This window comes from Scyliorhinus canicula, chromosome 25 (assembly GCF_902713615.1).
Source record: "Scyliorhinus canicula chromosome 25, sScyCan1.1, whole genome shotgun sequence".
In the NCBI taxonomy this organism is placed as follows: domain Eukaryota; kingdom Metazoa; phylum Chordata; class Chondrichthyes; order Carcharhiniformes; family Scyliorhinidae; genus Scyliorhinus; species Scyliorhinus canicula.
The window spans coordinates 3,220,258-3,244,784 of NC_052170.1; the positions used below are offsets into that span (position 1 = coordinate 3,220,258).

Here is a 24,527-nt window from a genome sequence, read left to right on the forward strand (position 1 = left end):
ATTAGGTACGACAAAACCACGCTGACCATTCCTGATCAAACCTCGTCTCTCCAGGTGGAGATTAATTCTCTCCTTCTGAATTTTCTCCAGTAGTTTTCCTACCACCGACGTGAGACTCGCTGGTCTGTAATTCCCTGGTTTATCTCTTAACACCGTTCTTCACAAGTGGAACCACATTAGCCGCCCTCCAGTCCTCTGGCACCTCCCCGGTGGCCAGAGAGGAATCAGAAATTGGATTAGAGATCCTGTAATTCTGCAGTGCCTCCCCCGCAGCCTGAGATGCACGTACCGGACCGGGGATTTTCCTCCTCCTCTCTCTCTCTCTCTCTCTGCCTCCTCCTCCTCTCTCTCCTCTCCCCCCCCCCCCCCCCCCCCCCCCCCCCCCCCCCCCCACCCCCCCCCCCCCCCCCCCCCCCCCCCCCCCCCCCCCCCCCCCCCCCCCCCCCCCCCCTCCTCCTCCTTCTCCCCAGCACACGATGGAAAATGCCACGCTGAGATTATCCAATATCGATTGATTTGATCTACGCCAAAATTCTGGAGTATATTCCAACAGTGTTTTATTTGTCCAAATATTTACAGTGTTTTTTTAATTCATTTTGAAGTGTAAAACTTACATAAACAACAGACTAATATTTAGGACAAAATGTATCTAGTTTAATATGTCAGTTTTCTAGTAACTAGCTGGGAAATGTCTCCTGTGAAAAGATTTAGCAGATTATAGGATTTGACTATCTGAACGATGAGCAGTAACTGGACAATAGGGAAAATGCTGGAAAATCTCAGAAAATTAGGCAGCATCTGTAGGGAGAGAAAAGAGCTAACGTTTCGAGTCCGATGACTTTGTCAAAGCTCAATGGACAATGTAACTGGACAATGTTCCCCCCCCCCCTCACTGTCCTACCTTTACCCGCGTTAAGATACCAATCTGCCATTAATTGCCAGAACAGACTCGAGGGGCTGAATGGCCTGATCCTGTTCCTATGTTTCTAATGGACCCCTAACAGTTACTCGCTGTGTGGATCTCCGAGTGATTATCAAAACCCCAAAATGAGTTTGAAGTCAGTAACTATTGTGTGTGTGTGTGCGTGTGTACCTGCATTAAGATTGTCAAATTCCCTTCCTGTAGCGACCTTAGTTAATGTAAAGAAAACTAACCAGCACCCACCAACCAGCACCCACCAACCAGCACCCACCAACCAGCACCCACCAACCAGCACCCACCAACCAGCACCCACCAACCAGCACCCACCAACCAGCATCGATTAGCCAGCACCCATTAACCAGTATCCACTAGCCAGTATTGATTAACCAGCATTCACTAGCCAGCAGCCACTAACCAGCATCCATTAACCAGTATTGATTAGCCAGTATTGATTAGCCAGCTCCCACTAACCAGTATCCACTAGCCAGTATTGATTAACAGGCATCCACTAACCAGCATCCATTAAACCAGTATTGATTAGCCAGCATCCATTAACCAGTATTGATTAACCAGCACCCACTAACCAGTATCTACTAGCCAGTATTGATTAACCAGCACCCACTAGCTAGTATTGATTAACCAGCATCCACTAGCCAGCATCCACTAACCAGCATCTATTAAACCAGTATTGATTAGCCAGCATCCATTAACCAGTATTGATTAACCAGCACCCACTAACCAGTATCCACTAGCTAGCATTGATTAATCAGCATCCACTAGCCAGCATCCACTAACCAGCATCCATTAACCTGTATTGATTAGCCAGCATCCATTAACCTGTATTGATTAGCCAGCATCCATTAACCTGTATTGATTAGCCAGCATCCATTAACCAGGAAATCAACACGGGTTTTGGATTGTTGTTTCCTGACATTATCTTAATCGTCTGGTTTTAGCCGTTTCTTCTCCTATATTTATTGCATTTAACCTAAAAGATGCCATAGCTAATTTTAAAGTGTTTGGGACCTTGTTTGAATAATGAATTAGTGGTTTGTGTATATTTCCTGTGAGGATGTCCACATGGAGGGGGGGGGAGAGAGGGAAAGCTACAGTGTACGAGAGAAGCCGGAATGCAGCCCGGGGAACTTGCTCCTTCGCCCCCACATTCCCGCCCTTTGGAATATTCAGTCTGCGCGGGAGAGCAGGAGGTACATTTCCAAATTGCTTCAGTTTCTCAATACATATTATACTCCAAGTAGGTAGTTGTGTTGTCTGTAACTTTGATTCTAAGACTGTCGTTGTATAAGACACTATTTTAAAATATAAATGTAACATGCTGGGGAGAGGGAATGTGACTGAAACTCTGTTTTGTAAAGCGGAGTGAATATATCGCAATGTCTAATTTGGACGTATCATCATCACTACAGTTTTTAGGGAGTAGGCACCACCACGGAATTCGGCCCAGTAAACACCGTCTTGATACTTGCTGCGGTAATGTCCTCCTTTATACCACACTCCGTTGAGGTTTGAATGGGCACAGGTGTAGTACCACCAGCCTCCTTTCTGGTAGTGGGCGCAGTTACCTTGGAAGAAAAAGACATTAATGAGCTAAGTGTCTTTTTATTTTGTTTGGCTTTTTTTTGACTGACCATGCGGTGTAAACCCCCCCCCCCCCCCGGGGACTGTACCTACCGGAGTACAGATCCCGATCTCTGTCCAGCGTGGTGAATTGTTTGCCGTTGTGCCAGGATAGGGAATCACCAGCATTCCCGTGGTAGTGTCCCAGCCTCAGCCTGTAGTAATCTCTCTCGGCTTCTACACGGAAGTTGTCATATTCTGCAAACACTCTCCTCCCCTGCCAATCATCCAACAGGATGCGCAACTTGTAATCATCCTGGTTGGTCAGCCAGTAGATGTTCTCCAAACCCAGCCAGTACTCGCTGTCTATGTTCCCAAAACCTTGCTGTAAGTGAAAACAAAGACTGTTAATACCTTCTCCAATGTGCGAAATATTGTCGAAAGAGGCTTTGAGAGGAAAGCATTTTAAGATCCTCTCCTTTACGTGAAGTGGTTTTGATATTTAAAAAATATATGTTTATAATACCCAACTTTAAGGGCAGCACGGTGGCGCAGTGGTTAGCACTGCTGCCTCACGGCGCCGAGGTCCCAGGTTCGATCCCGGCTCTGGGTCACTGTCCGTGTGGAGTTTGCACATTCTTCCCGTGTATGTGTGGGTTTCGCCCCCACAGCCCAAAGATGTGCAGAGTAGGTGGATTGGCCATGCTAAATTGCCCCTTAATTGGAAAAAATGAATTGGGTCCTCTAAATTTATTTAAAAAAAAAGAATACCCAACTTTTTTTCCAATTAAGGGGCAATTTAGCAATGCCAATCCACCTACCCTGCACATCTTTGGGTTGTGGGGGTGAGACCCACGCAGACACGGGGAGAATGTGCAAACTTAGGATGGGCTTCTTCACCCAAAGGGTTGTGAATCTATGGAATTCCTTGCCCAGCGAAGCAGTTGAGGCTCCTTCATTAAATGTTTTCAAGGTAAAGATAGATCGTTTTTTGAAGAATGGAGGGTTATGATGTTCGGGAGGGAAAGTGGAGCTGAGTCCACAAAAGATCAGCCGTGATCTCATTGAATGGCGGAGCAGGCTCGAGGGGCCAGATGGCCTACTCCTGCTCCTCGTTCTTATGTTGCACACGGACAGTGACCCGGGGCCGGGACTAAACCCGGGTCCTCTGTGCCATAAGGCAGCAGTCCAACCACTGCACCATCGTGCCTCCCAAAATACTGGTTTTGATGGTAAGCATCAGAAATACTCATAACTCAGAGTTCAAAATGTTTCTATCTTTCTGCCTTTTTAAAATCTCTCCACTCGTTATCAAACGCCGTTTCTTCCACAGTCACCGTGCATCCATACCTTCATCTCAAAGATTGATTCCTGAAACACTCTGTATCAACCTCCAAAAGTTACTGCATCGGACTGTCGTAGTTCCTGAATTCTCTTGATATCCTGTCCTGCAATCCAGCCCGTCTCACTCTCAGTCCCACCCTCTGTGACCTTTATCGGTGTCACCTCTGGTAGTGCACAGAATCTAACTCCTCATCCCCAGTTTTATGTGCCTCAGTGATGTCTCTCCGTGCTATTCCGCACCCCCTTGCTCCCCTCTCTACCTTCTGTTTTAGCTCTCGTGTCTTTTCCCCGTCCTCTGTTTCCACCACCCTTGGCCACTGAGCTCTCTGCCGCCGTGCCAGTGCACAGGCCCCTCCCACCTCCCAATCCTAGTTTGTTGCCTGGAACATGGAAACACGTGCTTGTACCTCCAGATGTCTCGTCAAATGCAAGCACCGCAGCATGAGCTTGGGCCTGTCTCCCACTTCCTGCTTCAGCTTCTGCACCCACCCTCCTCCTGTTAAGCCCTTTGCAACATTTTCTGTCACGAGAAAACTCTCTCATTTTAAAAGGAGAGCTTCATCATCAGATACTCCTCCTCGCCCATTGATGCAGAACATACTGTTCCAGAAATGGCCACCTGCGCTACTCGATTCCGACGTGACTTACCTTATAATTCTCCCAAGTCCTGAAGAAATTGACTGAGCCGTCTTGCCGTCTCTGGATCACCGTCCAGCCACCAGGATCTTGCTGATGTTCGCACCACACCTGCATCAGTCGATTGACGGTTTTTGGTTTGATCAGGTAGATTCCACTGGATTCGTGGCCTTCTTCGGAGACCTGGAGACAGTCTTTCCAGGGACCTGGTCAAGAAATCACACGGTAACTCGCTGATTTTCATCACTCCATCCTTTTCGTTTTCCCACTGTTCAATCTCGGCATATGGCTGTTGGAAAGCAAACCAATTGTGTCACCCCTTTCCCATTCCATTCTCTGCCCAATCCCTTTCCGATGGAAAAGTAGTGGGCATAGAAGGAGCAAGAGATATCAGCGCAGGCTGGGAGGGCCGAAGGGCCTGTTCCTGTGCTGTAATTTTCTTTGTTCTTTGTTATATCCGAGCTTGATTGGACAAAAAGGGTAAACAGCATTCCGTCAATACCTTGATTCTGAAACTTTTCAGATGCAATCAACTGGTTGGAGGTGAAGTGTGTTGTGTGGACGCAGCACAAGCCCAAGAAGATCAATAACTCGGATGACTAGTTATTCAGATTTTGTTGGTCAAGAGAAGAATAGTCACTAGAATCGGCTGAGTTACCAGCCCCCCCCCCCCCCCCCCCCCCCCCCCAGAGCTGGTCCGGAGTCTCCAAGAATTGGAGATCAATCTCCAGGATACTGCTGTGTGTAACCCTGGTGAAATGTCGTCGGGATATCAATTCATTTTCTTTGAGCATTTGGGCTAAACGCAGGAATTTCACATGTATTTGGCGCAGTAAGGGTTAAAAACCTGGATTAGTGCATGTGTGTGGGTGACTGCTGCAGTCATGTTTTTGAAAGAACCTTGGTTTGAAAGTTTGGGAGCCAGGGGTGCAATTAAACCATCGTAAAAAGCTTGGGCTAATAGAATTTCGTTTTGATTAAGGGGATTCCCTGTGGGGTTAATTAGCTTTTGGCTTGGAAAGATGATACCATTTCTGGGTGGGACTAAGCCATCAGACTTTCTGTAAAAAGCTGCTCAGTTCTCACCTGAATTAAGCTGTGTCCAGAAGTCAAGCAGTTGGCTCTCACTGCAGTTCAGTTAAGAGATTAACGGTCTTTAGAGCAGTGCCGACTTGTCTGAGAACAAGGGGGAGCTGAAGCAAATTCAGAAGCATATTGTGAAGAGAAACACCCAGAGTTTCTGCATGGGTCTGACAGGAGTCCGATCTTGTCTTTAAAGCAGTGTCAAGGGATCTCTCTTTCTTGAAGAAAATCTCTGTGAAGCAATTATTCCTGAGTGCTGATGGTATTTAATAGTGGATTGAGAGTGGAGATAGCTTTTTTGTCTTGCTTATGTGGGAATAAAAGTAGCAGTTAAGGGTATTCACTGCATTAAGTAATATTGTTTACGGGGTAATTGTAAGCTATTTTTGGGTGTGACGGTAAAGATTTTAATACTGTTAGTAATAAAGTTTGTTCTAATATTCAATATCTCTATATCTTCGTGGAGCAAGGTACCCTTTCCACACAGTCTTACAAAATTAAAATAAAATATTTGGATTTCTGTCCAGTATCCCGACCCTATTGGGTCTGGGATGGTAATGCATTTCTCTTTAGCGGGTGTGAAAGTATTGAAAACAGATGGTGGGGGAGGGACTGTTTGGCTGATGGTCAATCACCATCCAATTGGGTCATGAGTCGTCTTCCTTTCCAATTGGTGTAGGAAGGCCGTGCGTCACAAAGTGTTGACCGGCTAATGAAATGAAATGAAAATGAAATGAAAATCGCTTATTGTCACGAGTAGGCTTCAATGAAGTTACTGTGAAAAGCCCCTAGTCGCCACATTCCGGCGCCTGTCCGGGGAGGCTGGTACGGGAATCAAACCGTGCTGCTGGCCTGCTTGGTCTGCTTTAAAAGCCAGCGATTTAGCTCAGTGAGCTAAACCAGTCCCATGGCCAGAATGTTGGGGGCAAGTCATGTGATCAAACTTCCAGGAATACATTCAATCATAGTTGGCAATCCTAGAATTGGCTGTTCTTCAAACCGTGTCGCTGATCTTTAACTTGTGCCTGTGCAGGAGGCTACATTTCACTGGGAGGCCAGCACCTGGGACATTGCAACACTCCCATGGTATCCCATTGGATGGGTCAGTCCTGATGTCGATCTCCTGCCCACAATTCTCTAATTCAGAGGCGGCAGTGTTGTCAGTCATAGAATCATAGAATTTACTGTGCAGAAGGAGGCCATTCGGCCCATCAAGTCTGCGCCGGCCCTTGGAAAGAGCACCCTGCTTAAGCCCACACCTCCACCCCATCCCAGTAACCCTACCCAAGGTTTTTGGACATTAAGGGGCAATTTAGCATGGCCAGTCCACCTAACCTGCACATCTTTGGACTGTGGGAGGAAACCGGAGCACCCGGAGGAAACCCACGCAGACACGGGGAGAACGTGCAGACTCTGCAGACAGTGACCCAAGCCGGGATTCGAACCTGGGACCCTGGAGCTGTGAAGCACCAGTGCTAAGCACTGTGCCACCGTGTCACACTGACCTGGAGACCAACTATTGATGCATAGCTATCATGGATTATGTTTCTCCATACAAGTGCGGCCTGTGTCTCATCCTGATTGATGTCGATAGGGGCAGCACGGTGGCACAGTGGTTAGCATTGCTGCCTACAGAGCTGAGAACATGGGTTCGAATCCCGGCCCTGGGTCACTGTCCGTGTAGAGTTTGCACATTCTTCCCGTGTCTGTGTGGGTCTCAACCCCACAACCCAAAGATGTGTAGGGGCAGTGGATTGGTCACGGTAAATTGCCCCTAAATTGGGGAAACAAAATTGGGTACTCTAAATTTAAAAAAAAAAAAAATTGATAACGACTGGTAGAATGGGATCGTCATTCATTAGATCCTAAGCGATAGGAGTCGGAACAGGCCATTCGGCCCATAGTGTCTGTGCCACCATTCGATAAGATCATAACTGATCTGGATGCGTCCTTAACTCCACTTTCCTTCCTTTCCTCCTGTAACCCTTGACTACCTTGTCAATCACGGTCTTGGTTACATTCACTGACCCAACCCCCACTGCTCTCTGGGGAAGAAGGCTTCCAAAGGCTAATGACCCTCTCTAGAGAGAAGAAATTCCTCCTCCTCCTCCTCCATCTTAATTGAAAGACCCCTTATCTTTAAACTCTGCCCCAGAGTTCACTGGCTATGTTAATGCCCATGGCCGCAAGGTTATTAGAGCTGTGGGAACAGCTTTGTTCGATGGTTTCACGTTATTTATAGTGCTTTTCTGTGATGGTGTGGACTATTATCACAGAAAATGTGTCTAATAGCTGCCGAACTAGTTTGCTTTGTTATCTCAGAACCTAAGTGGCAATTATCAAAAGGTCAGAATGCACCCATCTCCACGGGAAGGGAATGATGTGGTTTTAACGTTCTTTTAAAATTTAAAGTACCCAATTATTTTTCCAATTAAGGGGCAATTTATAATAATAATATAATAATCTCTTATTGTCACAAGTAGGCTTCAATGAAGTTACTGTGAAAAACCCCCAGTCGCCACATTCCGACACTTGTTCGGGGAGGCTGGTACGGGAATTGAACCCACGCTGCTGACCTTGTTCTGCATTACAAGCCAGCTATTTAGCCAATTTAGTAGGTCAATTCACCAACCAGGTACATCTTTTTGGGTTGTGGGTGTGAGACCCACGAAGACACGGGGAGAATGTGCAAATGGACAGTGACCCAGGGGCAGGATCGAACCCGGGTCCTTGGTGCCATGAGGCAGCAGTGCTAACCACAGCACCACCGTGCCATCCCTTGAAATCAAGGTTGCTTCGAAGGATATTTTCTTTCTAGTCTTGTGTCTCTTTTTGTGCCTTTTCGGAACATCGGTATTCCAGATGAAACCGGACCAGATGTCTACCTAGTTCACCATTGACCATCCTGGGAGTCACATGATCCAATGATAATGGAGTTATTGACTAATCAAACTCATGAATCTCCATCGTTGAGTCTAAATGAGGTGAGGAAAATCCCGAGTGGTGGAGGGATTTGGGAATCACGGGTCCAAAGTTACCACCTTTTCCCAAGCTCGTTCCACTCTACTCCGATGTGGCTGCCCCCTTAACCTACCTTCAGTTGTGATCTCTTCAGTCCCCACGTTTGATATGGTAACAGTTGTCGATCTTGAGAAAGTCCAAATCGGCTATTTGCCGCACGGATCATCAGGATATGATGGACAATCAAGTAGTCGGCAATCGTCTGGTGAAGGAATGGAAACAGCACCGGAGCACCGAGATGTTCAGATGACAATCACCTCCGGAAGAATGGAGCCCCACCCCCAAACCGTGGGATCTTCAGCTTTCCAAAGGGAGCCTCCAGGCACAGAAGGTGGAATTGGTACTGGATATATCAATCCCCGGTGAATCATAACTGGGGTCAGACAACACACTTTGCATCTGATGATGATTGACGAATCATAGAATCCCTGCTGTGCAGAAGGAGGCCATTCGGCCCATCGAGTCCGCACCAGATTGAAGCTGAGCAATTCTATCTTTGGTGACCAGGTTTTTCGAAGATTACGGGAGGCAGAATGTCTTTGTGTTGGTTGGATGCAGTGGGGTTAGTGAGATTAAATGACCTTGTGAACTGTGGGTTTGCTGGGGTCTATCAGGAATGTCTACTCATTGACTATCAGGAAATGGTAGGTTTATCAATTCTGACGGGACGGGATGTTAGTGAACTATGAGGTTGACTGACCACTCACCGGCTGTCTTGGTTGTTGTCACCATTGGGGTTGTGGTGGGAGGGGGCTGTTCTGTTCTCTTCAGCCTGTCCTGGGCCATGCTGAAGACCTGATCCCTCAGGATCTCATTGCCAGAGACCAGGTTCTTGCTCCTGTTGCTGCTGCCGCTCAGGCCGTTGGGTACAACAGCAACAAGTGGCGGCTGTCCTGGAGCCTGTTGGCAAACACACAAACCCCAGGGAGAGACGGGTACATCAAAGCAATTCCATATTCAACTGCAAATTCCTGCCTAACCTTTGGCACCTGATGCCAGGAAGTCACTCTAAAGAGGAACTGAGAGCAGGGGGAGCTTTGCAGGTAGGATAGTTTTCACCATGATTATAATAATCTTTATTAGTGTCATAAGTAGGCTAACATTAACACTACAATGAAGTTACTGTGAAAAGCCCCTAGTCGCCACATTCCGGCGCCTGTTCGGGCACGCAGAGGGAGAATTCAGAATGTCCAATTCACCTAATAGCACGTCTTTTGGGATTTGTGGGAGGAAACCGGAACACCCGGAGGAAATCCACGCAGACACGGGGCGAACGTGCAGACTCCGCACAGACAGTGACCCAAGCCGGGAATCGAACCTGGGTCCCTGGTGCTGTGAAACAACAGTGCTAACCACTATTAGTCTGCATTAGAGAGGGCACTGGGCAGGGCATGATTACAGAATATATCTTTCTGATGTAGCAGCCACGAGGAGCAGTGTAGATACCAGCTCAAAGGGCACAGTTGCTCAAATTAGCGGCTGTTTCTGTGCCAATCAGAATGGGACGGGATCTGAAACCCATTCCTCCCTTTCTTCTCTAGATACTGTCCCAAATCTCTCTCTCCAACTCCTGTCTATTTTTAAAATTTGTTCTTGAGTTTTGGGATCTCTGTTGGCAAAGTCACGTTTGACCGGAAGACACTGAATGTGTAAAAGGGATTTGCCAGGCCACCTCTGATCATGTAGCGTGGGATTGGATCAGGGAGGAAATTAGCAAAATATATTTTGTTACTTATTGGTGGGCTTCAGGCACTTTAAAAAAAAAAAATTAGCAACATGAATTTGCAACTTGGCGTGGTGGGATTTGAACTCTCAACCATTGAGCCCCTGCTCCAGTGACCGAGAGGTCAGCTGCATTCCTCCCAACTCAGCTACAGGAAGTGTTGAGAGAGGCTGATTTGTACCCTCCATGCTGAGGACGATGATTGAGTTCAAGCAATCATCTGAATGATTCACTGCTTCATGAATCCTTTTACCTGTTGTTTTTGTTCCTGGTGAAGCAGAGGCAACAGTTGTCTGCACTGGTGCTCCAGCTGAGCGATGGTGCGGCTCTGATTGTTCATGAGGGAGGTGAGGGTTGCGTACTTGAGCTCCAGGTCCCTGTACCTGTTTGATAGCCTTAGCATCTGGGCTGTCACGTTGAGCACCTTGTTCTCCAGCTGGGAGACCTCCAGCGAGTTGTCCTTCTTGCGGATAATCTCGTGGAGCAACTGGGTGTAGAGCTGGGACACTCTGGAATTCATGTTGTGGTTTTCTTTACGCAGAAACTTCACCTCGTTGACCACGCCTCCATCCACCTCCACCATCTGCCTGAGGTCCTCTATTTGCTGCTGCTGTTCCCTCATCTCTTGGCGCACAGCCTGTAGCTCGCTCTTGTTCACGTTGTTGTTTCCAGCCAATGGGTTCTTGGTGTTCAGGCAGATGGGTCCTGTTAATCTCTGCTGTGGGACAATGAAGGTGTAAGTACACCTGCTGGCGGCTGAACTCTCCGAGGATTGTGCGAACCGGTTGTTGGGCTCTCCTGCCTGCTCATGTTTTCTGGGATCTGGTTTTGTGGAAGTGTCTGCAGCTCCTGCTGCACCAGCCAGAAACCAGAGGCCGATGATGAATTTCAACATAATTCTAGACAAACCGTGGGAGTCTGAAGCTTCAAAACCTGCAAGGAGACAAAACCAGCTTTTTAAAAACTAGGGCGCACATTGTTTGCTTTTGTGAACCTCCTTCCCTGCAGTGACCAGCAACAGACTCGCTCAATGGCTGAGACTGTCCTGGAGAGAGACAGACATCTATGGAATCCTGACCTGAGAGGCAGTCAATGTCTTCGAGGGGGAAGAGTGAGGAAGAATATTTGGATCACGTTTGTTTTCAAATTCCTCCATACCTTGCTCCTCCCAATCTTTAATCTCCTCCTGCAACCCTCTGAGACATCTGCGCTCCTCCATATCTTCGCTCCACCATTGACAGCTGTGCCTTCAATTGCCACACACTCTGGAATTTCCTCCCCAAATCTCTCTCTCTCTCTCCTCTCTCTCTCTCTGTCTCTCTCTCTGACTCTCTCTCTCTCTCTGACTCTCTCTCTCTGACTCTCTCTCTCTCTGACTCTCTCTCTCTCTGACTCTCTCCCTTTCTCTCTGTCTCTCTCTCTGAATCTCTTTTTCTGTGACTCTCTCTCTGACTCTCTCTGTGACTCTCTATCTCTCTCTCTCGCTGACTCTCTCGCTCTCTCTCTCTCTCTGACTCTCTCCCTCTTTCTCTCTCTCTCTCTGACTCTCTCTCTCTGACTCTCTCTCTCTCTGACTCTCTCTCTCTCTCACTCACTCTCCCTTTCTGTCTCTCTCTTTCTCTCTCTCTCTCTCTGACTCTCTCTCTGACTCCCTTTCTCTCTGACTGTCTCTTTGTCTAAGTCTAAGTGATCTTTTCTTTATATCTCATTTTTAGACTTGGTGTGAATTTTGTTTCTCAGTGCTTCTGTGAAGTGCGTTGGACCATTTTACTTGGTTGAAGGTGTTATATAAATGCAAGTTTTGATTGAAAGAGAATGCAGAATCGTTGTAATGTTTACTGCAGCTCAATTCTTTTTTCCAATTAAGGGGCAATTTAGCGTGGTCAATCCACCTACCCTGAACACCTTTGGGTTGTGGGGGCGAGACCCACGCAGACACGGGGAGAATGTGCAAACCCCACACGGACAGTGACCCAGAGCCGGAATCGAACCCGAATCCTCGGCGCCATGAGGCAGCAGTGCTAAACACTGCGCTGCCCTGCCTAAAATCAATTAATGCAAATCATATACCATCAGTTACAGAAGGTGTAAAGCTCGTTGTCGGTATTCATAGAGTACAATCATAGAATTTACAGTGCAGAAGGAGGCCATTCAGCCCATCGAGTCTGCACCGGCTCTTGGAAAGAGCACCCTACCCAAGGTCAACACCTCACCCCTATCCCAGTAACCCCACCCAACACTAAGGGCAATTTTGGACACTAAGGGCAATTTATCATGGCCAATCCACCTAACCTGCACATCTTTGGACTGTGGGAGGAAACCGGAGCACCCGGAGGAAACCCACGCACACACGGGGAGGATGTGCAGACTCCGCACAGACAGTGACCCAACCGGGAATCGAACCTGGGACCCTGGAGCTGTGAAGCGATTGTGCTATCCACAATGCTACCGTGCTGCCCTCCTTGGATTGCAGCTCAATCACTTTGTTATTTGTGTAGATTTTTTTAAGGCCCAACAACGAGGGCCTGTGTTCATTTGGAAGGATAGGATAGAACGGACACTGGAACCGCTCAGGTCAATTGTTCAAATTCCACCAGTGTTGACTCAACTTAACTTTGCCTCAGTCTCATTTAAAAATATTCCCAAATATCAGGCGGATAGAAAAGGTTAGCAATCTGATAAATGTGTGACGTAAATTCCGGTTCTTTCCATTATTGTCTGACCTGACACGCGTTGGTACAAATGGTGAGCTGGCTAACTCCGAGGAGTCAGTGATTTGTTTCAGCTTCCGATGAGGGTGTTTCTCCAGAGTTGTGACTTCAGGTTTATGTTTGACTCTATGCTGTGTGTGTGTGTGTGATTGTTGACAATTCGAGCCTGTGATCCTCCTGGCAAAGTCTCCACTGCCTGGAAAACAAACGTGAAGCCCTTTGAAGTTTCAACGTGTTTGACTTGAGACTGTAACTTTTGAAGAATCATTTTGATATCATTGGTACTTTGCAGAATGTTGCCTGGTGCGTCGTTGTACAAGTTTATAACATGAGCATCATTGGGCCCCCGAGTTGGGGAGGTAAAGGGAAACATCAGTCGGGATTCTCACCCCTGTTTGTTTTTGGTGGGAAGTGTGTGTGTGTGTACGTGTGTGGGCTCTGCTGAGGATTATGAGAGATCCTCTGCTTGTCACACTGTCTGAGCCCACACCTGAGATACACAAAGGTTGGTGATTAAGGTTGACTGCTGTAATTAATTGTATTCCTGGGGAGGTTCACCACAATATGCTCCTGGCTACAACATTCGGACATCCTCCTGACTCCACCAATTGGAAAGCATCATTTTACTGTCAGTCAAATGGTCTTTTCGTTACCCATCTTCAATAGAACATAGAACAGTACAGCACAGAACAGGCCCTTCGGCCCTCAATGTTGTGCCGAGCAATGATCACCCTACTTAAACCCACGTAACCCGTATACCCGTAACCCAACAATCCCCCCATTAACCTTACACTACGGGCAATTTACCATGGCCAATCCACCTAACCCGCACATCTTTGGACTGTGGGAGGAAACCGGAGCACCCGGAGGAAACCCACGCACACAGGGGGAGGACGTGCAGACTCCACACAGACAGTGACCCAGCCGGGAATCGAACCTGGGACCCTGGAGCTGTGAAGCATTGTTGCTAACCACCATGCTACCGTGAGGCCCAATAGTTTTATATCTGATGAAGAGGAAATGTTCAAGACAATTTATAAATATTGATGTTTTGTATTCTCTCGGGTCGCACTCAGCGGTGACCTGGAGATTAAGCTTCAGTTCCCAGTGACTCCATGCCATTCCTGGAGGGTTGGCATCCCTCTTGGCGATCCTATTTCCTGGTGCGATCCTCCGCCAGTTGAGGTGCTTAATGTAAAATTGTAGAATCCCTGCGGTGCAGAAGGAGGTCATTCGGCCCATCGAGTCTGCAAGGCCCTCGGTCAGAGCGCCCCCACCGAGGTCCAGTCCACCGGATCCCCACCTAACCCGCACGTCTTTGGACTGTGGGAGGAAACCGGGGCCCCCGGAGGAAACCCACGCAGACGCAGGGAGAACGTGCAGACTGCGCACAGACAGTGACCCAGCGGGGAATTGAACCTGGGGCCCTGGCTCTGTGAGGCAGCGGTGCTGACCCCTGTGCCACCGAAAGAAGTATTGAATAGCAAATAACCTAATGATTGGCAGGAATCTGAGGAAAGTGGCTATGAGGTCCCAGATAGATAGAACATAGAAAAATACAGCACAGAACAGGCCCTTCAGCCCACGATGTTATGCCGAACTTCACGAACGTATGAAGATAACGGGAAGGAAAAGACCAGCCAGTCTCTTGAGACAAGACACCACACCCATAATGGCTGGAGCATTGTGCCAAAGCACTTCACCCTCCCTCCCCGCACTTCACCCTCCCTCCCTGCCCCCCCCCCCCCCCCCCCCCCCCGCTCTCTGACCAAACCCCCCACCCCCCGGCAAATCCTGCAAACATACACCTCGGCCAGACAAACAAAGAGAGAAAAACCAGAGGCCAATAATAAATACTCTGCTTGAAGTGATTGGAGTGCAGTGTTTGCAATCGGAAGCAGTGCGGGAGGGCACATGCGCCAGGACCGAGATCACCTTCCATATGATGGCGTTCCAGCCCCATGAGAAACCAGGCCAACTCCCTCTGGAACGCTCAGTCACCAACTGGCAACACATTCCAAAGCCTCGCCACTCTCCTGGGCAAAGCACAAAACATCTAGTCTATTCGCACTATCGTGTAGTTGCCCTCTGACCCTCCCAATCTATCAGTAGGTACGTGACCCAAATGTTTCATCCTTTTACTTTAAACAAAAAATAAATTTAGTGTATCCAATTAATTTTTTTTCCCATTAAGGGGCAATTTAGAGTGGCCAATCCGCCTACCCTGTACATCTTTGGGGTGTGGGAGTGAAACCCACGCAGACACGGGGAGAATGTGCAAACTCCACACGGACAGTGACCCAGAGCCGGGATCAAACCTGGGACCTCGGCGCCGTGAGGCAGCAGGGCTAACCCACTGCTACACCGTGCTGCCCCCATCCTTTTACAAACCTCGCAGGGTCTGATTTCTCCCAAAATAAAGGCTGAGCTGGCCATTACTGAGGTTAATTCCCCAGTATGCGTGAGTGAGTGTTACAGTTCAGGCAACAGACATGTATAACATAACCCGAGTGTAAACAGTGTAGATTCTCAGCCCCGAACTCCGGAAACAATTAAAATTCCAAAGATGAGCTCTGATTATAGCAGCAGTAGTTTCCAGCCGTGGGCTGGCCACTCACTCAGTGTTTGCTCCTTTCGGTTCTGTAACCTGTAAATAACAGCTGCTGTTTCACCTATTCACAGACCTCCACCCCCAGCCCCAACATCTTGTCATCTCCCTTCATGGTTACACCGCTCTCTCACAGCCCCTCTGTGATTATCTATACTCCTGCATTTCTAATCCCCTTTTTCCTCCCTCTTGCCCATTTCCCGACTTCTGATACGTCTTCGAGACGGAGGTTTGATGAGATATTTTGAAAAAGTGCCCCAAATGTTTTCCCCACTCCTGCCCCCGGTACCTTTTTATCCCCATTTTCCATTCCCGGATACCTGCTTGCAGAATGTTAATGTACAAAATGGGTGAGTGCTTTCTTCACTACGATGAGGATTTTGGGGTGCAAACTGCTGAAAGGTAATCCTCCCGTCGCAAGGTCAGAAGTGGGGATGTTTGCTGATGACTGCATAATGTTCAGCACCATTCGCAACTCCTCAGATACTGAAGCAGTCCGTGCCCAAATGCAGCAAGATCTGGGCAATATCCAGGCTTGGGCTGATAAATTAAAAGTAACATTTATACCACGTGCCAGGCCATCACCGTCCCCAATGAGAGACAAGGTATATTCAGTATCATGTCTATCGCTCTATCTCCCCCACCAAAGCCTGTTCATTGTCTACAATGCACAAGTCAAGAGTGTAAGGGAATATCCTCCACTTGCCTGGGTGAGTTCAGCTCGAACAACACTCGAGAAGTTCAACACCATCGCAAGAAAAAACCCACTCGATTGGCATCCCATTCACCATCTTCAAATTCACCACTGACAAACAGTGGCAGCCGTGTGTACCGTCTACAAGATGCACTGCAGTAACTCATCGAGGTTCCTTCGGCAGCACCTTCCAAACCCATGACCACTACTGTTTAGAAGGACAAGGGCAGCAGATACCTGGGAACCCCACCACCTGGAGGTGGGGCAAGAAATGCTGGTCTCGCCAGTGACGTCCACATCATGAACAATTAAAATGAAATCTAGAGCAGGGAACATAGAACATAGAACAGTACAGCACAGAACAGGCCCTTTGGCCCTCGATGTTGTGCCGAGCAATGATCACCCTACTCAAACCCACGTATCCACCCTATACCCGTAACCCAACAACCCCCCCCCTTAACCTTACTTTTTAGGACACTACGGGCAATTTAGCATGGCCAATCCACCTAACCCGCACATCTTTGGACTGTGGGAGGAAACCGGAGCATCCGGAGGAAACCCACGCACACACGGGGAGGATTTGCAGACTCCGCACAGACAGTGACCCAGCCGGGAATCGAACCTTTTTTTCCTGGAGCTGTGAAGCATTTATGCTAACCACCATGCTACCGTGCTACCCTGAATCGCACCTTTTTTCAGTGAACTCTCTCGATGCCAAGAGACCACGTGCAAACTTTATATTCAGCTTGCCATTGGCTTGGCAGGTTCTTGGGTTGTTGATACTGCTGGAGCCAAGGTGTTGGGATTCAGGATTTATCCAACAAAGCACATAGAGGACAAGGTGCAGCCTGGTTATCCAGTCCATGATCAAGGCTGGGTTTCCCTGTGGGGTTCTGAGAGGTCTGACCTTCAGGCAGCTACTCTCCCCAGAACCATTCCTGGACTAGCCAGGCACGGTGTCGAGGGCCCCAGGATCTCCATGGTGATGAGGATGATATTCTCTAAAATGGAAGTCGAACGTTATGGCCTCCCGGCTGTTAATTAAACTCGTTGTTTCCGACATATTGGGGCTGGCGATGCCAATTCTGGCTGGATGTATTCCAGAAGGTTTATCCACGTGACCTTCAACAGCACCCCCCACCCCCAAAACTGGAAAAAAGATGGCATGTCCATCTTCACAATGTCCCACCTCCTCACAACCAGCCTCTGTGGTGACACTCTGCTGTCAGACAATCAGACTTTACCCCATCTCCAGCGTTTGTCTGTCTAGTGAACTCTTTTACTGTGTTGTTCTGAAATGTCCCCTTTCTGCAGACTCCAGGGCTCCCCTGGAGGGTTGGCAACTCCCAATTACTCCTGGGGTGTTCTGTGACCTCCCCCCCCCCCCCCCCCCCCTCGCTTTAGGGACAATATTTCCCTCCTTGCTTCAATAGAGAAAAAACAGACGGATGTTGTGAGTCTGAAATGAAGCCAGAAGTGAGCCACCGGGTCTCTCTCTCTCTCTCTCTAGCTCGAAGGCAGATGTTTTGAATGTGACCCTTTCTTCCGCAGACTAGTTTCGATAAGATCACAGCTGGAATATGAAGCTCCCCACAACACTGGCCTATTGCATGTTTCCAGTAACGTTAGTTTCAGCCTCAAGCCCTGTTTGCTATAAATCCACTGTTTCATTGCAATCCGGAGGGGTGGTGGAAAAACACCTTTTACAATTGCCTATTATTCTGCAGCTCTTTTTCAGACGGAAACAGCAAGCTCTCAAGATCAGTAACTGTTTATCGGAAAGGTGCTCCAGTCTGCTCTTGCAGTCCCACCCTGCAAACAACTTGGTGCTTGCATAGCGCCTGTCATATAGTAAAACATCCCCGAGTTGTTTCACGGGGAGAGTTTATTGGGCAATGTCTGAGCCACACAAAGAGATGCACATTAGTGAGGTACATCTGAAGGAGATTCAGGGAGCGACCTCGGAAGGTTGTGCGTTGCAGGAGGGTTACACAAATGGGGAGGAGAGAGGTCTTGGAGGTTTTCTTTAATGTGAAGATCCCAATCCACAATGAGGCGAGAGATGGTATGTGTTGTTTTTTGGTACTACCTGTGGTAGGATTGTTGGTCAGCACTTTGAGAACATCCCCCCCCCCCCCCCCCCCCCCCAATAAAACCTTTTAAAAAGTTTGATTTCTTTAGGAAATCCTGGCGTATTTTCCCTAGAGCCCCCAATCAGCACACACATTCTCAGAATCTTAAGCAAGCACGCTCTTAACTTTCTTATAGAACCAGATTTTTAAAACTCCATGTATTCCGCTGGTAAATTGTGACAGTAAATGTCCTTACCTGGGAGTAGATTTCAGCTGGCTGAATATCTGAGCCCCCTCGATATTCTCAGCTTTAGATGAGGAGGGGAATATTCTGGGAGAAACATACCCCTGTACATTTCATTCCAGTGGATTACTGCAAACCCAGATTCTCTCTGTGGCCGTGTCGAGTGGGTGTAAGCAGCCTGTGTACAAAAACTTCTTTGGGGTTGAGATTAACGTCTCATTGAGCGGGGGCATCTGCTCATTCTTTGGCCATTCCGTGCTCGGGAACTGCTGCAAGTTGTCAGTCGCAGCCTCTGCAAGTGTGTGTTTGTAGGGACGGTGGGGAGAAGCAGCTACAGATCGACTCCCCCCCCCCCCCCCCCCCTCCCCCCTCTCTCACACACACACACACACACTCTCCTCTCTGACTTATCCAAACCAGTAAGCAGCCTCCTTGTTTCATTACACCCATTAAAGACACATCTTGTCAGACTGATAACAGCAGAATGTTTGTCATTTTTACCAGGAGTCTTGGAGGCTCCTCCTCCTCAGTAATAACCTGATCATTATTGCCCTGGTCCGCAGACTGAATCCCACCCTCAAACTCCACCTTTAAAACTGCTTTTCCATTAACTGGATTTACTATTTATTTCTTAAAACCAGGCATTTCTCTAACCAGTGTGTAGGCGGGGTGTGTGTATGTGATGGGAGAGGATGTGTGTGTGGGGGATGTGATGTGTGTGTTTGTGATGGGAGAGGATGTGTGTGGGGGGGGGAAACACGGTGTGTGAGAGTGGGGTCTGTATGGGGGGGTGTGTGTGTGTGTGTGTGTGTGGAGGGGGTTGGGGTCTGTGTGGGGGTGGGGTCTGCAAGGGGTCAGGTCTGTATGTGGGGATGGCGATAGCTAGGTGGGGTGGGAGCATCTAGGAGTGGGACCTGTGTGTGGGATGGGGTCTGTGTGGGGGGGGGGGGGCTCTGTGGGGGGGGAGTGGAGTCTGTGGGGGCGGGGGTCTGTGTGGGGGTGGGGTCAGGAGGGGAGGGGTGGGGTCTGTGTGGGGGTGGTCTGTGTGGATCAGGGTGGGGTCTGTGTGGGGGTGGTCTGTGTGGATCAGGGTGGGAGTCTGGTGGGTGTGTGTGTGTGGGGATGGGGGTATGGGTTGGGGGCAGGGGTATCTGTGGGGGGATCTGAGAGGAAGTGAAGTGTGTGTGGGGTTGTGGGTACCTGGGGGGTGGGGATTGTGTGGGGGTGGGGGGTATCTGGGGGTTGGGGATTCTGTGGGGGCGGGGGGTATCTGTGTAGGGGGGTCTGTGTGGAGGGGGGTATGAGGAGGGGTGCTTGGTGTGCACTATCTGACTGAGGGGGGAGGGCCTTGCAGCCTCAGTTGTAGGGGGGTCGGTGTGGAGGGGGGTATGAGGGGGGGTCTGTATGGAGGGGGGTGTGAGGGGGAGGTCTGTATGGAGGGGGGTGTGAGGGGGGTCTGTATGGAGGGGGGTGTGAGGGGGGGTCTGTATGGAGGGGGGTGTGAGGGGGGGTCGGTGTGGAGGGGGGTATGAGGGGGGTCTGTGTGGAGGGGGGTGTGAGGGGGGGTCTGTATGGAGGGGGGGGTATGAGGGGGGTCTGTATGGAGGGGGGTGTGAGGGGGGGTCGGTGTGGAGGGGGGTATGAGGGGGGTCTGTGTGGAGGGGGGTGTGAGGGGGGTCTGTATGGAGGGGGGGTGTGAGGGGGGTCTGTATGGAGGGGGGTCTGTATGGAGGGGGGTCTGAATGGAGGGGGGTCTGAATGGAGGGGGGTCTGTATGGAGGGGGGTCTGTATGGAGGGGGGTGTGAGGGGGGGTCGGTGTGGAGGGGGGTGTGAGGTGGGGGTCTGTATGGATGGGGGGTGTGAGGGGGGGTGCTCGGTGTGCACTATCTGATTGAGTGGGGAGGGCATTGCAGCCTCAGTTGACTGTGCCTCACCAGGCTTTCTGGAAAAGGGGGTGGGTGTTGGTGATGAGAGATGAACCCAATAAACTAAATAAAGGGGTTTTAAAACAGCCCCACTTTGTCGCTTTAACATCAGTGACCCAGGTGGGAGAGGGTGGAACACAATGGCTGAGAATTGATATCCAACAGGACAGTCCTTATCCTGATCTCTCTCATTCACTCACCGTGTCCAGCTCTCAATCCAGACCACAAACCCAAGCAGAGTGGGCTGGTTTAGCACAGGGCTAAAGCGCTGGCTTTGAAAGCAGACCAAGGCAGGCCAGCAGCACGGGTTCAATTCCCGTACCAGCCTCCCCGAACAGGCGCCGGAATGTGGCGACTAGGGGCTTTTCACAGTAACTTCATTGAAGCCTACTCGTGACAATAAGCGATTTTCATTTCATTTCATTCTTTAACTTGCCAGTGAACGGAAGAAACCAAAACAAACCTTTGAAGTCAGTTTGGATCTTTGTTAGTTAATACAGACCGAATGTTGAGATTTGTGTGAAGTTGGTTGAGGGATAAATATTGGACATTGGGAAGAACCTGCGTGTTCTTTAGCACGAAAGGAGCCTTTACATTCGCTGGGAAGGCCGTACAAGGACCTTGGTTAATGACTCAAGTGACAGGGGGCTTAGTGCTCGGGTTTCTTTGTCCTGGAGCGTGCCTTGAACCCATGAGCTGTGCCTCAAGAGAGTGTGCCGCACACAGCCACCGCCAAGGTCATGTGTAATAGTCTCGCCATCTGCAAAGCACCTACCACGAGATGGCCTGAACCTGGGAGCTTCCTGGTTTGCGTGGCTCAACACTGCACCCATTGAGGAAGTGTGAAAGCTGTTTAATGTATCGAAAGCTGTTTAATGTATCGAAAGCTGTTTAATGTATCGAAAGCTGTTTAATGTATTGTGCACTGATGCACAATATTCTGAGATTTTGTTTTGGTGGGGGGGGCAACAGTATTTCCCTCGTGGCCAAAGCAAGGAATTGGTGCGTTCCTCCATATCCTCGAAGACAGAATGCACCATGCGAGGTGGGGTTGAACGAGATGGATGTTCTCTGGTCTGGACAGCACCAGGCTGTTAAAACTGGCTTCACTTACCCTGGAATTTAGTCCCGAGTTCACAGGGTTGATCTCCTATCCAGTGAATACAGATGGCAAAGGGGGTCATGTTGGGGTGGCCCGTGAGTCACTCCATATCTGTGCACTCTCACCCTCTCATTCTCTGGGGTATGAGCCAGTGTCTTCAGGAAGGACAGAGGGGGGGGGGGTGGGGGGGGGGGGGGGGGGGGGGTGGGGTGGGGGGGTGCAGGGTGCAGGGTGCAGGGTGCAGGGTGCAGTGTTCTGGCAGAGAGGTAAAAGGAATTCACAAATACGGGTGAGGTTACTGAGCTCCCAAAACAAATCTGGTATGAGCTATTGGCCGTCATCAAAATGGATGAGAGAGAGCAGATTTTAAAAAGTACACATTCAGGTCAGTGGCCTTCACGTCTAAACAATGGCTGGTAAATCCAAGTTGTTTTGAACCAGCGATGTCCTGTTTATTTACTGTACCGAGTGATTCACAGGCTGAGAAGGTCCAGAGCGACTGGTCAGCTTCAAGGAGGATCTTTATCCACTCGGGAATCAGCAGCAACCTTTCTTTAAAGAGTTTACAGTGCAGAAGGAGGCCATTCGGCCCATCGAGTCTGCACCGGCTCTTGGAAAGAGCACCCTACCCAAGGTCAACACCTCCACCCTATCCCCATAACCCAGTAACCCCACCCAACACTAAGGGCAATTTTGGACACTAAGGGCAATTTATCATGGCCAATCCACCGAACCCTCACATCTTTGGACTGTGGGAGAATGCAAACTCCACACAAACAGTGATCCGGGGCCGGGATCGAACCCGGGTCCTCTGCCTATAAATGTAAATTATTTCATACTTCCTTTGTCAAGTATGGAGTGTGGGGGACTTTCAGGCAGTTAATGAAGGAAAAGCTCGGCCGGTGAACAGAGTTAACATTTCGAGTCCTTGCTGCTCTTCTGCAGAGCTGTGTTACTGATGGCGAGGGGGGTTCCTGCGATTATATTGATGAACTGCCCCTCCCTCTCCCCATGCGTACTGCACGCAGGGAAGCTCAGTAATCGACCGCCTGGACGATTGCTTGGTGTTTGAACAAATGGATCTGGTTTGGAGTGGACGGGCCGAGGGGTTGGAAGAACGACATTGGGGACGGGACAGGAAGGAAGTCACATGGCACTGGCCAAGAGCCAGGGTGACCTTTGACATACGTTTCCTGATTGCCAACTTCCATTTGGAAATGTTTCCATTTTGGATTTTTCCTCCCTGAAAGTCCCACTAGAAAAATGTTCAAAGAATACGCAGAAGCGTTGGACTGGTTTAGCTCAGTGGGCTAGATAGCTGGTTTGTAATGCAGAACAAGGCCAGCAGCGCGGGTTCCATTCCCGTACCAGCCTCCCCGAACAGGTGCTGGAAGATGGTGATTAGGGGCTTTTCACAGTAACTTCATACTTGTGACAATTTTTAAAAAAAAATTATTATAGGGTGACATGTGATGCAGTGGTTAGCACTGGGACTACAGCGCTGAGGAGCCGGGTTCGAATCCCGGCCCTGGATCACTGTCCGTGTGGAGTTTGCACATTCTTCCCGTGTCTGTGTGGGTCTCACCCCCACAACCCAAAAAGGTGTGCAGGGTAGGTGGATTGGCCACGCTAAATTGCCCCTTAATTGGAAAAAAAATAATTGGTTACTCTAAATTTATTTAAAGAAAAGAATACACAGAAGCACCTAGTTGAGACATTGGAATAAATTTGATCAAAGAATCCAGTTGGATGGTTTACTTTGAGTTCCTGACAGTCTGGATTCACTCTTACCTTTGAAACATTGCCAACCTCCATTTTAATAGAATTCTGTTGGTCGTTGTAACTTTTTTTTGTATCGACAGAGCCAAAGACAAGGTTTATTGTATCGCTCCAGGGGGAAGGTAGCATTATATCACTGCGCTAGCACCAGAGGCCCAGGCTAATTAATAATTAATCTTTATTGTCACAAGTAGGCTTACATTGATACTGCAATGAAGTTACTGTGAAAAGCCCCTAGTTGCCACATTCCGGCGCCTGTTCGGGTACACAGAGGGAGAATTCAGAATGTCCAATTCACCTAACAAGCACGCCTTTAGGGACTTGTGGGAGGAAACCGGAGCACCCGGAGGAAACCCACGCAGACACGGGGAGAACGTGCAGACTCTGCACAGACAGTGACCCAAGCCGGGAATCGGACCCGGGTCCCTGGCGCTGTGAAGCCACAGTGCTAGCCACTGTGCTACTAATGCTCTGTGGAAGTGTGTTCAAATGCACCATGGCAGCTGGGGCCATTGATAAATCGGGAATAAAATGCTAATCTCATTAATAATCATGAAATTCAAGAATCGTCATCTACATTTGTTAATGTCCTTTAGGGAAGGAAATCTGCCGTCCTTACCTGGTCTGGCCTACATGTGAGTCCAGACCCACAGCGATGTGGAGGACTTTTAACTGCCCCTCCGAACTTTCCCAACAAGATAGTTGCTTGTGTCGACTGCTCAGGAACAGGTCAATGTAGGTGTACCTACACCACACGGACTGCAGCGGTTCAGGAAGGCAGCTTACCACCACCTTCTCAAGGGCAACTAAGGTTGGGCAATAATTGCTAATTTAGCCATAGATGCCCCGATCCCAAATGCACAGTTAGGGCAGGTGGTATTGGCATCTACCCTGTGCTGTCAGAGAGAGTATCAAACTGGGAAATCGGGCAGTGGGAAAGCCTTCCTGAGGCAAAACCACATTGCGGAAGCCGCGTTGAGAGAACTTTACTGATCCACCTAACAACCCATGTCGCTGGCTGTTTCACAACCTCAAATATTACAAAATACTTCATATTAAAGTACTTCTGAAATATAATCGCTGC

The 24,527-nt window shown here is 49.0% G+C and overlaps 2 protein-coding genes across 9 annotated transcripts in view; one reads left to right on the forward strand and one right to left on the reverse strand.

Annotated features, from left to right (window-relative positions):
• Positions 1–24,527, forward strand: part of LOC119957144 (ras-specific guanine nucleotide-releasing factor RalGPS2-like) — a 76,008-nt gene that overhangs the window by 22,545 nt on the left and 28,936 nt on the right. The gene's annotated exons all lie outside the window — the stretch shown is intronic.
• Positions 536–18,977, reverse strand: angptl6 (angiopoietin-like 6). Of its 2 annotated transcripts, XR_005458758.1 has the most exons (7): positions 18,649–18,977; positions 10,561–11,240; positions 9,292–9,484; positions 4,493–4,686; positions 2,615–2,885; positions 1,816–2,505; positions 536–1,759 (listed from the first exon to the last, which is right to left on the reverse strand). XR_005458758.1 is itself a non-coding variant. In XM_038784909.1 (6 exons), exons 2-6 carry the CDS (start codon positions 11,200–11,202, stop codon positions 2,321–2,323), a joined length of 1,485 nt encoding a protein of 494 aa, XP_038640837.1. In that variant the 5' UTR covers positions 11,203–11,240; positions 18,649–18,977; the 3' UTR covers positions 536–2,320. The 2 variants fall into 2 exon arrangements, 1 of the variants encoding a protein (XP_038640837.1); XM_038784909.1 differs by having other exon boundaries at positions 536–2,505.